The following is a 14,199-nucleotide window of genomic DNA, read 5'->3' as shown; positions in this document are numbered from 1 at the left end:
TGTGGAGAGACACATTTTGGCTGTGCACTCCCCAATCACGACTACTGAACGCAGGCATCGTTTACAGAATAGTGTATAAAAATGCAGCATCATGGAAAACAACTTCTGAATCAAACTTACCAAGTTCTGACTTTATTTTGAGGAGATCAAAATCGTGTGCTTCCTAAAAAAAGGAATGAATATCTGTGAGTATATAAATTATTTAATCTTTCAGGCTGAAGTTATAAACAGACAGCTTATTCATAGGAGTTTGAACACTGCTGAAACTCAGTCTCAGTTCATCATCTTCTGCTTCTGAAGTAGTCGAAATGTAACTGTTTCCCTCCCCACATCCAACTACTTTTTAAAGCACAGTCCAAACAAGTCATGCCAATCAGCTAAAACATTTTAATTATTCACAGTTTGTATCTACAGTTTTCACAATTTACTATGTATGCATTCTGCAGTCTGACAAAAGTGTCCCCAGTCTCTAGTAAGACGTGGCCCTACTTACCATACTGTGCGCCTGGACTCGAATTATGGATATAGGTCCTTTGCTACACAAGCAGATAGGTGATTTTGCAAATCTGCTTTTCATTTTATGCTGTCAAGTACACTGCTTAATGCAAATTTCTCTTCACTCACATCTTCCCACAAATTACATTTCTTTTGATTTTTACAATGCAGACTTATTTTATTCTGTTCCACTCCTGCAATCGTCCATCTGGGTAAATGTTTGAACTTAAAAGCTTACAGAGAATAAAGACCATCTAACTCCCTGTGAAGGCATTTAGTGTCACATCAGAGGCAGGATGATTAGGAACGCCATTGACTCTTTATCTCCGAAAGTGACTGAGCAGAGGCCGTGGACACGGGTCAAGGGTGTTGCAAAGGGAATTCCTACACAGGGTGGGGGGCTGAGACTTCCTTCAGTTCAAAGATTTTAGGATATTATGAATTAATTTTAAATGCTAGAAACTATACACACAATACTATCAGCAACCTGTTTCAGAGAAAATTACTCTCTGCTTTCATAGGGTAAACGCTCGTGGCCTTTTGAATACCTTCTAAGTTCTTACTTTACGGAATTGAGAACAGTGCGTCTGAATGAGAGTGGGGAGAAGGTGGGTGAAACAGGATGCTCTGCGTCACGGTTGGCAGAGACGGCCGGGGGAGGGTAGGGAGAGCATATGAGAATCATCCGGCAATATTTTTCTATTATAATCACCCCTCTCCCCCCAAGCTGCGCTACCGTCCTGAATCATTAGATGTCCCCCTTCCCACCCCCACTGTGCAGCTTAGGATCAGAGGTGTTGGGAGTGTGTCGTCTCTCAGATACACTGGCATGAAAAAAAGGTTTAGAATTATTACCTTCAAGCTTAATTGTAACATAAAAATGGCATCCAGAAAAGAACACACAGGCTGGAAACGCCCTCACATTTCTTCCCTCCAAATTGTTGTAACTGAAGGAGCTGCACAGCCACACCATGCACCCTCTCTGCCGGTGTCCCCCATTTCATCAAGGGCTTTGTGAAGGGCAACCTTCTCCCTTCTGCTCTCCTTACCAGCACAGGAAGCAGTGGAAAAAGACTTAGAACCTGTCTATATCTTGAGCACTGTTAATCATGGATACAGGTCCTGCATTCTAAATGAGAATTATCTACAAAGATCTGAGAGGAAGGACAGCACGAATGGTCTGCGAACTCCTATGCTGACCTTTCACATAGGTCCAGTGCCCTGTACTCAACTGTCCTGAGTTCTGGTTCTCCTTGACGGATCTGGCGGTCTCTCATTTTGCTTATCGCATTTTTAGGAACAGGATGACAGAAATTAAACATAGAAGCTGATAAGACTGCTACTGCTATCAGCCACCCTGCCAGAAGAAAACAAAATTCAGACGAATACAAGCATCTTACCTCCATGTGGACACATAATTTCTCAATTGTTTCTGCTTGCTTTTCACAAAATAGGCAGACAGCAGAGTCAGGGCGCTCTTCCCAATCAGACCAGTCGCTGTGTTAAAAAAGAAAATAGTAAATACGGAGATTCCCCTCACACAGTCACTTGGTATTACTTTCTCCTCCCTAGGAAACCCTGCCAATCTCTTTCAACTCTGACATCGCTGTAAAGATTGTCACATCATATTATGACTTTTTGATACAGCTTTTGAAATTCAGAGCAGCACCATGAAATTAATATAAATAGCGAACAGGTGCTGCTCCATTTTCTTCTATCTGCTTCTCTTCTGAGCAGCTATTTCACTGCAGAATCAGGATAATGTCTTTCTGACACAGCCAGGTTTAATTTGCAAAGGAGGCCTATCAGAGATGCGATGCTCTCTCTCATTAGCCACAACCACTAAGTACACATGCTGTGAAGTGTAAGGCTGGGAGTATGTCTCTGCATGACAAATGGTGTGTTTTAAAAAGCAAATCGTACATCCTTCATGTGAGAAATGCTGATCATTCAAATGGGACAAGTGTTAAATCTGGTGGTAGACAGAGAAGTTAAAAATCATACAGGACCTATATTACCTACCATTCCTGCCGACCCACCACCCCCTGCATTTATTTTTGGAGATACTGCCAACTTCTCATTCCTGAGCCTGGAAAACTGAAATTCTCGGAGAGAAAAAAAGGCCAAACGGCTTTGAAGGAAAAGCGGATGAGTAACAGGGAATCCTTTTAGGTTGAAAAACACATGTCTCAAGGCTGTAACTCCAAGGAAAGGAGCTGTGAGTTTCCAGTGACTCGAGTTTTCAGTGACTCAATGGGATGAACATGGAACAAGGTTAACTTCACTTCCATTATATTCTCTAATCATATCACTTCAAGGTCTGGGCACCAACCAAGTGAGCAAAACACCAATAGAAGGTATTTTTCTCTGCACTATATTTTACCTGTGTGTCCAATTAACAGTTTTAAAGGCAAAAAACTATTTAGTTAGAGTAATAGTCGCTTTAATGATTTTTATGCTGAAGTTACTTTGAATTCAAGTTTTTGCACTAATACATGGAAGGATGGATGGCTTAAAAAGAAAGTCTTTTTTATTTCTATTCTCTCTTCAGAATGATCATTTTAAACCAACTGAAGAAATGTTTTCCTACTCTTAAAACAACCACAATTAATTAGCAGCAGTAACAAGTCTTACTCTTCCTGATGGTCTAGCAACTCCCGATCGTCTTCCAACTGAACTTCCTCCCACGATTTTCCAAGTTCCTTTGTGGGAAGAACAGAAGGATTAGAGAGCTGGAAGAAGCGGGGTGAAGAGGAGAAAGGAGAGAGAAAATAGACACAGAACTTAAAAAAAAAAACAACCATAAAAAAACCCCCACAGAAACTCATACTCGGTGGTCTTAAATCAATACACGTAGGATTTATTAAAACAGTTATTTCGGTGACAAGGAAGGATGTATCCTAAAACATTTTTAATGTTTTTCTTTTTGGAGAAGCAGCAGTATTTTTTCAATCAAATTCCTTTCTCTTAAATGTAAACCAACATTTCTTAACCCTGGATGTACATTAGAATCTCTTGGGGATCTTTTTAGAAATCCAAAAATATCTCTGGATGGGGACCCTGAAACACTGTCCTAGCTGGACTGTTTCTCCTTGAGGTCCCCTACAGTCTATTTTTCAAACAGCAGCACAGTGATCTTTCTAAAGGACACTTCCCTGTTTGTATAAACCCTCCCATGGCTTCTTAACCACATGGAGGACAAAATTCAGAGGCCGATCTCCACGTTCTGCCCTGGCTCCTTCTCCATCTCTTAGGGCCCACCACTTTTTCTCTGGCCCAGTTTGCTCCAGACACATCAGTCTTTTTGCTTGAACACAGCAGGCTCGCCTCTACCCAGGTCCTGTACATGTTGTATTCTCTGTCTGAACACTGCTCTCTCACATAACTGCAGGGTTCAGTCATCCTGGCATCTGCTTAAATGTTACCATCTCTTTTTCTGACTACTCTGTTAAAACTACACCCCTTCTCCAAGTTACTTTTTATTCCCCTGTTATGTTTTTTATTTTCGTTAAAGCATTGATCGCTACCTGAAATCAAGTTTGTGTTATCTATTTGTTTTCTTATTCGCTATTCGTTTTTTCCACCAGAATGCCCATGAGGACATGGACTTTGTTCACTGTTACATTTCCAGACCCAGGCATACAGTAAGTACTAGAAAGTATTTTTTAAATTAAATTATAACTGAAAAAAATCTAACAATTCAATGCCAATTTAGATTCTATCTCAAAAGGTTTTTGTAAGGTGATTAAATAAATTAGTTAATGTATGGGTATACCTCAGAAATATTGTAGGTTTGGTTCCAGACCATCAATATAAGGCAAGTCAAATGAACATTTGGTTTCCTAGTGCATATAAAAGTTATGTTGATATTATACTGTAGTAATTTATGTGTGCAAGCATTTTATCTAAAAAAATAATGTACATACCTTACTTAAGTACTCTGAGAATTACCAAAATGTGACCCCAAGACATGAAGTGAGCAAATGCTGTTGAAAAAATGGTGCTGATAGACTTGCTCAAAACAAAGTGGCCACAAATCTTCAATCTGTAAAAAATGCCTGTCTGCAAAGTGCAATAAAACAAAGAACGCCTGGATATAAATACATGGTACCAGGCAACAGTACGTACTCAAGTATCTACTCAAATCTCTTTTATTTCTCACAGTTCATGGAGAAGCTCTACCCATTTAGGGCTGTGTCTGGCAAATTGAGTCATAGTTTCAGCAAAACTTTATGGAGCGTTGAGTAGAAATCATTTCTTTTGGCCCAACCATTTCTCTTTTCTATTCTTGAGTCATTCTCTTGTCTTTTCTTCTCTCTCCATCTAATTTTCCCACTATGCCATGCAAAAGCAGAGAGTACATTAAAGAGGGATGTAGGAACAATAATGGACACCTTTTCAAGCAGCTAAACTATGGTTACAGTCAAGATTGACCTGACCTGCCACAAATACAGACATCCTGGATAGATATTCCTCCTTTGGAAAAAAATAACCAAAATTTACTCTCAGTTATGAATATTTTTTTCTCTAAAAAGGTATTCATTTAACCAAAAACAAAGAACTATAAGGTCCATTATGATTTAGGAAAAAAGAAAATCTATCATTCATCAACTTAATGAGAGGTTTTGAAGCTGTCATTATCTATCAGCTAAATGATGCATAAACTCAGACATGCAGAGATTTACCATAATGTCATTAGAGATATTTAATTTGGAGTCTATAATGTATTTCCCAGAGTTGTCACGAAATGTCTGAACCTCATTATGGACACCAAGAATGGCCTCAAAACTGCCAATGGGATCTTTGTTAGTTGGAATTTTTGGTGATGAATTAAATCTTTCATGGATTACTTGGTCTCTCCGGACTTGTACTTTAAGGTCATTGCTGCAAGATATTAATTCAAGGAAGGGCCATCTATTACCATTTTCAGTGATATGGGCAAATGTTGTTGATCAATAAATGTTTTGGCCAAAGAGACATAAAATATCTTTCAGTATCAAACTTCCAAACTCAAAGCATTATTGTGCAATTTTCTCAGTATTTGGTAGAACACGTAGGAATTTTTCTAGGCAATACAGCACTAACTGTTTACCATTTGAGAGGAAAATGGAACTCCGTGATCATTAGTGTAGTAGGTAACAAGTGATTTGCAGGTGACATTGGCCCAGACTTTCCTAGAATGCTCTGCCATGTACAGTCGAATATATATAGTTTATTATAGGAATAAGACCCAAAAAGAAGAAAAAAAAAAAAAAAAAACAGAGCACAGAACTCCCTAATTAAGGTTCTGTGCCTGCTAATGAATCATGTTAGGAAAGCAAAGAATTAAAAAAAAAAAAAAACAAAGTTTGGAAGGCATGTCAGTAAAGATGTTCAGAACACCCCCTCAACCTCCTGCATCAGATGGTTTATGATCAATGAGAGGGTGGACAAGAAAAACAAAAAAAAAATCCTCTTCACCCAGCACCCCCACCGCTCCACACACAAACTTCTATGTACTTACACAAAAAACCCATCATAAACAGAGAAAGAGGTGTCTTAAATGTTAATAATTTCAGTAGAGAGAACTATACCAAAACTATGAAAACAGGTTAAGAGCACAATTCTGTTACAAATGGCTCTGTATATTTTAAGAATAAAAAAATAGAAATCAAAAACGATAAAGCCACAGCAAAAACAGTTTCCTTTAGGAAAATTCAGGGCTTGAAACAGGAGTACCTTAGGAATAGGCAGCTGAAGGCTCAATGATGATGTACACAGTTCATTTCCCTCTGAGGCAGGGGAATCTGAATGTGAAACTGCCTGTGAAATTGTCCCCTTGGCCATCCCCCCTAGCCATTGAGCCCTTTTGTTTGTGAGAAAACAAAGAAAGAACCCGTAAGTAGGTAATCCAGAATATGCATAGGGACTTTTTATGTATTTGCAAGTCTGTTATTATTCAAAAACTGATATGAATTATTAAACATGGAAATCATCTCACCTAAGGAAGAAAAATGTATCTGTCAATTCGCTGAGCTCAGAGGAGAGCCAAAACCAGCCTCTGTCCTTAGCTCTCTCACCTTTGATGACTATCAGAGGGCATCTTGCCAGGAATATCCTGGATGCTGCCAGCACTGCTGGCCTGGAGATTCTGTTTGGAGCGGAGGTGAGCAACTCTGTGGGCCCATGACTCAATTACTGCATTAATGTGCTACAGGAGAGGTCCAAGCATTAACTTCATACACCCCATTCCAAGGTGCTGAAATTACGTGCTTACATGCCTGTCTCTCATACCAACCTTTAACTCTCTGGGAGTAGGGACTTAAATTAACCACCTTGTCCGTAATATTTTTCTTCCTCTTCCACCAGTGTCTGGTACCTGGAAGGCACTCAAATGTTTGTAGAATGTATAAAGCCAGTTAAAGTGACTCTTACAGGGAAGAGGATGTGAGAAATGGGTATGTAGACCCTAACAATAGTTCTTCTCTTTTTGGCCCACTTTCCTCAGTCATGTAAGCCTCTTCCCTCAGAGGAATACACAGTGAATGTCTCTCAGTATTGTTTTTCCCATCTTTGAAAATAAAGCAACGTCATTATTCATTGCTTAAACTCTTAGAAGAATTCATTCTTCATATTAAATATTTTTATGAAATATTAAATATTTTCAGTAATGGGGTCTAAAAGAAATCTAAAAGGATGCTGAGAAATCTCTGGGCCTCATTTTTCTCTAACTACACATTATTAATATTGGGAACAGTTGTTTATATACTCGTTCTATTTGTTATGATGCCTTTTATTTACTACAATACTCAGGATATTATTAAGGTTGATACTTCTGGTAAGCAATTCTCTATGTTAGGACACTTCTACATCTTTAGAGACTTTATTAGCTTCTTCAGTCATTTTTTTTTTAATTTAAAAAAAATATTTATTTGCTTTTTTGAGAGAGAGAGAGAGTGTGAGTGTGGGAGGGGCAGAGAGAGAGGAAGACACAGAATCCGAAGCAGACTCCAGGCTCTGAGCTGTCAGTACACAGCCTGATGCGGGGCTTGAACTCACAAATGGTGAGATCATGGCCTGAGCTGAAGTCGGATGCTTAACCTACTGAGCCACCCAGGCGCCCCTTCTTCAATCCTTTTCTGAGTTAAGTTTACATCATTCCAAAATGCTACAGCTAATCATAACATATTTTAGGTTTTGTGTAAAAAATTTTTTTTTCATGTATGTTTATTTTTGAGAGAGACAGAGAGCAAGCAGGGCAGGGGCAGACAGAAAGGGAGACATAGAAACTGAAGCAGGCTCCAGGCTCTGAGCTGTCAGCAGAGGGCTTGAACTCACAAACCATGAGATCATGACCTGAACCCAAGTCAGAGGCTTCAGACTGAGCCACCAGGCGCCCCTAGGTTTTATTTTTTTAAATCATTCTTATTATTGTGGGCTATTTACCTCAGTGGGAAAGCATATAGGGCTAAGAAGGCTAAGGTTGTGGGTCAGAGCCCTTGAGGAGCCTGTTGAAGTCAGCTTTTCTTTGACCTTGAATCACTTTCTAGTTTGGTACAAAAGAGAACAGGCAAGAAGGTGATCATTATGAGTTCATCACCATTACTTGACCAAAAACTCAACCAACAAAGTAAGAGGTAGGTACTAGTATTATTTCAACTGTAAACATTGAGGAAAAATTATAAAATGGATATACAGAGAGGTTAAGTATTCTAACTATGTGACCTTGGAAAAAGACCTGTGCCTAATCTCCTAATCTACAAAATGGTGATAAAGATAAAACCTGTGACATAGGGATATGCTTAAGAGTAAATGGCTTAATATAAATACCCAAGATGGTGCCTGGCACATATCAAGTACTCAAATGTTGCTAGTTAAAAGAAAAAAAATTACTGCTATTTATCACCATTTTTCTAAAGTGATTTAATTTTCATTTTATATATTATTAAAGTCTTTATATTCTCTTGAAACACTTCTCTTAGGCTATGATTCATGCCACATGACATCTGGGCAGTCAGTGGGCAGTAAAATCTAGCATGCTCATCTAGAGACAGCTGGTCCTTGTAGATAATTTCAGTTTTGACAGACACACTACTTGATGCCCAGAGAATAAGTATCATACTTTTCTAAAAGTGCCAGCAGAATTTGAGTGAGCAGTCCTTTTGAAGTCTCCTCTAAAAGGTAAATACCTCCAGCTATATAATGTTCCGCTAGTCCCAAGGTCTTGAATATCATTTTAAAAGATCCCCGGAAGGAAGTACTGTTAAATTGCTTCCACAGCTTTCTGCAATAGGTGGTATTTCTTAGGGCTAACACTGAGGTCTACTCCCCATTGGACTGGGCTGGCCCTGAAGCAGCGTTTGTTCTAGGAATGAATGACTGATTTCTAGAGAAGATTGAAGGACTCAGAGGGTGCCTTTGCCTTTAGCTAGTTGTAAAACATTTGTAGCAGATCATGGCAACCTCTCGGAGTCAATCTTCAAACACATGTCAAACTTGCTTCTCAAGGGGAATTTTACTTTAACGCTATAAGGTTTAGTTAGAACAGACAAAAATTCCACCCTCCAGCAGAGAGTTCCAACATATTTCAGGATATGCTTGTTTCTGCCCAACAGATAAAATGGTTGATTATAATCAGTTATGCCTTCTGTGGCTACTGAGTTTGATTCTAATTTCCTATTGCGAGGAAAAAAATAATTTCCATTTGCCTAAGAAACATGTCGGAAAGAGAACTCTCTAGCTTTCTTCTAATTCTAGCGGAGAGTTCCTTAACTCCTTTCTTTAAAGGAGTGGATCCTCTCCTTTGTAATGTACAGCCCTCCCCCCCCAATTCAGCAGACTAGGGCAGGGCGCTAGCACTCCCAGTCACTGTGTCATTCAGAATCCCCTCTCACATTTCCAAATACCCCCCCAGTGACGCGTGCTGCACCAGCTGAATATGTTCTCTTAACCAAAAAGGTCAGCAAGTGGTTTTGAGGTTTCTAAGGAAGGAAAGCTTTTAATATATTTAAAATCCTTGACATGATGACTCCATTATTACGTTCTATTAGCCAAACAAATAAAAGTCCTCTTGCCTAGTGAAATGATTTGGTTTCTCTAAAATTTCCATCAAAGATATGCTGGCCAAGGAGGATGATACTTTTTTTTCTTTATGGGGAAGGGAAGATTTTTTTAAAGGGGAAAGAGGAAAGAGTAAAAGATTGTTTTTTTTAAAGGGTTATCTAGCATAGCACACCTAGCACATCCAGCTGTCAAGAGATGTTTTTTGTAGAGAATATAGTCTCTGGACTCAAGGTAATAGATAATATCACAAATGGGAGAGAATACGTGGATATCCAAGTACCTTATATCTATTATTACTTTTTTTTGTTCAAGATCACTATGAATCCTACAGGCATGACATTTTTACTATGTAAAATTCTGGCAAATCAAAGACAAACCAAATCAAGTTGCGATTTATAAACTAACCATTTTAAAGCTAATCACTGCTTGAAAGTGTCCCTTGATTGCATTTTGACCTTTCTACTAATTGCTTGTTTAAATATTAGACAGCCCTTGGAAAGATATTTGTTCATGGAAATGCAAATTTTAAATTATGAAGAGAAAGGCTTACCAAATAATTGATGACATAAAATCGGTCATATTCTCTGTTCTTAGGATTGATCCTCCGATGCTGTTTTTTCCTCATATGATCTTTAAGCGTATTTTTGTCCCTGAAGGTCTTCTCACAGTATAAGCACTGCAAGCTAAAAGAAATGCACAAACATTGACAGATTACACAAGTCTCTTGGATAGTTGCTGCAATAGCCCTTTATTATTAAGTCTTACGATTACTCATTTTAGGTCACAAAGAATCTTCAACTGGGATATGACATCCTTGTTGGAACCCTCTCACTTTATTTCTTTGACTTTGTGGGATGCATGCGTGGTTTATTTTGTAGTTGGCTAAGTTAGCCAACTTGGCTATGCAGTTCAAACCGTGACAAAGATAGCTAAGATCCAAAAATTATTTTAGTGTTTTCTAATCAAATGATCTCTTCTAAAAATGAAAACATAGGCATGTTCTTCAAATAATTATGCTGATTGATAACTAGCATTGGTTGCCTCCATTGAGTACAACAAATTAGCCCATGCGTAGATTTGCAAGGGTTAATTCCTACTTCCAGTACATATTTAACTATGGGACTTGGTCAAGTTACTTGCCCTCTCTGTTGTCATTCATTTTCTACTGAAAATGAACAGATTTCTAATAAAATATCTTCCTCATCTTATGTCTGACAGTTCATATGGCCTATAACTTCTCCCTAGCAGTCTAGTTAGAGTTCTATTTCTTGGAGTCACACAGGTTATGTCTAATCTTCCTTGCACATGAAAACTCTCAAATGACTGAAATCAGTTCAAATTTTGAATTCTTGTGTCATCACTACTAAACACCCTTTTAACCATTTCTTGTGTCACAGAAATAACTATAGTTTATGGGATAAATAAACTAACTAGGGATATTCATTATGCTAATCTTGCTAGAAAATACATCTAGTATTATTTTATAAATGAAGGATCATTTAATATGAGTGAAAAGACTTGTTGTAGTGGAGTGCTGGTACCAGAATTTGAATTCAGAACTTTTAATAACAGATCTGTGTCAATTAATACATTTTTCTTAATGTTATTGCTTCAAATATTGTGGGCTGAGATTTTATTTGAAAACAAAACCCAAAAACCAAAAAAACCTAGGTTGTGAGAGAAAAATATTGGGCCCTGTTCTAGAAAGAAAGGTAGATAGATTTTTGAAAGCCATTTTAGTGACCCATAGAATTTCTTCCTTACTTTAACAAGCTAAGCTCTAGATACCCATGGTCACCAGAATATGACCTTAGGAAAAGTGGAGTGTTATGATATATAAATGTGAATACATACTAAAAGGTAAAAGAATGGATATAGTACGTTATGTCTGATATAAAGCTGAGTAACATACAATTTGACAATATATTTACTAAATATGTGAAAACTTATACTGTAAAGCAAAAGAATTACGAATACAAAATTAAAAAATGGGGAGATACTAATGAGGAGATACATATAAAGATTCAAGGAAATTTATAATGTTTTATTTCTTTGGTTGGATGGAGAGAATACTCTTCTACACTATATACTTTTTTATGGTATGTACATTGTTTGCTATATATGATACTTTTATTTAAAAAATGGTAAAAGGCAATATGATCTAGACAAAATGAACAACACTGTGATGCAAAACGTGAACTTTTCCAACATGAGAAATGAGAAAATTCTATTTTGTTAATTACTTCTTTTAGATTAATTTTTAAAAATTCCCAACAGACATTTAAAAAAATTCCCAACAGAATTGAAAATTAAAATAACTGCAGGATATGTTTCATGGAAAAAAAAATACTTACTTGTCAAGCTTTTTCTGTAATGTGCACAGAAATTCATTGCAGTTTACAATGTTGTCTGGCAAGCCAATGTTGAAAGCATGTTCTCTGGCCATGTGGTTCAAAAGAACAGATCTAGGAAGAAATATGAGCAATTTATACTATTTATAAATCATCTAGTAAAAAATCAGATCAGGAATAGCATTTTCAAAATGATAACACTAATCAGAAGTACATGCAAAGGTTAAACACTAAAACACACTTTTGGGCTATGAAACAGTGATATGTTATAAAGTATTTAAGTACTCATATAATCACATGAATTCTTTGTAAAGTGAGTCCAAATTTGTTCCATTATTTGCCAGTGGACAGGAATATACTCTATGTATGAATTAGTTTTCTCTCCTTTAAGTGAAAAAAAACGTGCTTTGCTGACTTTTCCAACTTATCATGGGAGGAGGAAGAGACAACTGCCAAAGGGAAATATGTCCTGCTATGCATGTCCTGGAATCAGAGACATTTAACTCACTATTGGACAGAGATCTGGAACCCACCATTCACACATCAATTATATGCAAGGGTTTTGACACACTGAATACACAGTCACCAGACTGTTGAATAGTTTATGTGGAAAAGGAAAATTTTATGTAAATTTATCTAAGTTTTAGATAGCAAAAATGCTTATGTGTAAAAATATGTTATTCTATTGGGCCATTATCACAACTTTATTTTTATGTATGTTTGTATGTGATCTCTACATCCAACATGGGGCTTGAACTCACGACACTGAGATCAAGAGTCACATGCTCTTCCAACTGAGCCAGCCAAGCACTCCCTTTATCACAACTTTAGTTCATAAAATAAAGGTGACAGTTTTGGGGAACTCATTAATACACAAACCATTGATAGACTATGCATACTGATACATTATACAGTTTGTTTTATCTACTTTATTTAGACACTTAGCTGACCCAAAATAATTGTTTCTAGGATTATTATTTTTTTTCCTTTAGAAAATGAAATAAAGCATCCATCCCTATGAAAATGTTGTTTTTTTTAAACTATGTAGGGTCACATTTATTAATCTCATTGTTAATATGCTCTGTTTGTCTAAGTGCTTAACTATTGATAACTTTGAATAAAACTAGTATTTGGTGGAGTATTTCACAGTACCTTTTGGCACAGATTTTTCTCTATGCCAACTGACTTATATAAGAATCAAATCTTCATTAGTGATGTTCTAACATCAGTGTTTCAATCAAAACATTTTCTGAATTCTAGCAAGTACTTTATCTGTGTACCTATCCTCTCCTTTTCAGTGTTTTCCAGACAATAATGCTCAATAGAATAACATATTTTTACACATAAGCATTTTTGCTATGTAAAACTTAGATAAATTTACATAAAATTTTCCTTTTCCACATAACTTTGTGAGTTTGAGCCCCACATCGGGCTCTGTGTTGACAGCTCAGTGCCTGGGGCCTGCTTGGGATTCTGTGTCTCCCTTTTTCTGCTCTTCCTGTTCACATACAACACTCTCTCTCTCTCAAAAATAAACATAAAAAAATTTTTTTTAATGTTAAAAAAAATGATGTACATTTGTAGGGGCACCTGGGTGGCTCAGTCATTTGAGTGATGGACTCGTGATTTCAGCTGAGGTCATGATCTCACGTTTTCATGAGTTCAAGCCCGCAGAGCCCACGTCAAGCCCGTGTTGTGCTCTGGCACCAGCAGCACAGAGTGTGCTTGGGACTCTCTCTCTCTCCCTCTCAAAATAAATACTTAAACATTAAAAAAGTTTAGAAAATGATGTACTTCTGTAAATATTAACTGTTGTATAATGAGAAATCTGTCTGGCCTTTGTCCTTGATTCCTGGCATAGAGCTTCTAAAACCCCAGGAACTTACTATTTGTTATGCTAAGGAGGCAACTCACCATAGGTCCCTAGCTAGCTTCAGAATGGGGGCTGGTCAACAGAAAGACTAACAATGTGATTAAAAGATTGAGATTCTGAGCCAGTCAGACCTCTAGAGACGGAAGGGGTCTGGAGACTGGAGATGCGAGCAACGTAGAGATTAAATTCAATGACTGAATCAATCAAGCTTATAAAATGAAGCCTCATTAAAAACTCTGGGCACCAAAGCTCAGTGAAGATTCCTGGTTGGTGAATACCTTGATGAGCTGGGTGGGTGATGTGTCTTGATTCCTTGAGGAAAGGGCATAGAAATTCTGAGTTCAGGACCCTACCAGATTTTGCCCTATACATTTCTTCATTTGGCTGTTCCTGATCTCTTCACTTGGCTGTTCCTTTATAACAAAACTGCAATCTTAA

The 14,199-nt window shown here is 37.4% G+C and overlaps 1 protein-coding gene across 2 annotated transcripts in view; it reads right to left on the bottom strand.

The window, feature by feature from the left end:
* Positions 1-14,199, bottom strand: part of ZNF277 (zinc finger protein 277) — a 113,104-nt gene that overhangs the window by 3,034 nt on the left and 95,871 nt on the right. For both annotated transcript variants that reach the window (XM_047095794.1, XM_047095795.1), the window contains exons 6-10: positions 11,892-12,002; positions 10,088-10,220; positions 3,130-3,197; positions 1,896-1,992; positions 121-163 (exon numbers count right to left, since the gene is read on the bottom strand). In XM_047095794.1, coding sequence (XP_046951750.1) covers positions 121-163; positions 1,896-1,992; positions 3,130-3,197; positions 10,088-10,220; positions 11,892-12,002 — 452 coding nt within the window. The remainder of the gene's footprint in view (positions 1-120; positions 164-1,895; positions 1,993-3,129; positions 3,198-10,087; positions 10,221-11,891; positions 12,003-14,199) is intronic.

The sequence above is a fragment of the Lynx rufus genome, unplaced genomic scaffold (assembly GCF_022079265.1).
Source record: "Lynx rufus isolate CCGP_SWC_20201006 ecotype Redwood Valley unplaced genomic scaffold, mLynRuf1.p SCAF_4, whole genome shotgun sequence".
Lineage (NCBI taxonomy): Eukaryota > Metazoa > Chordata > Mammalia > Carnivora > Felidae > Lynx > Lynx rufus.
This window is presented reverse-complemented; position numbering and strand designations above follow the sequence as displayed.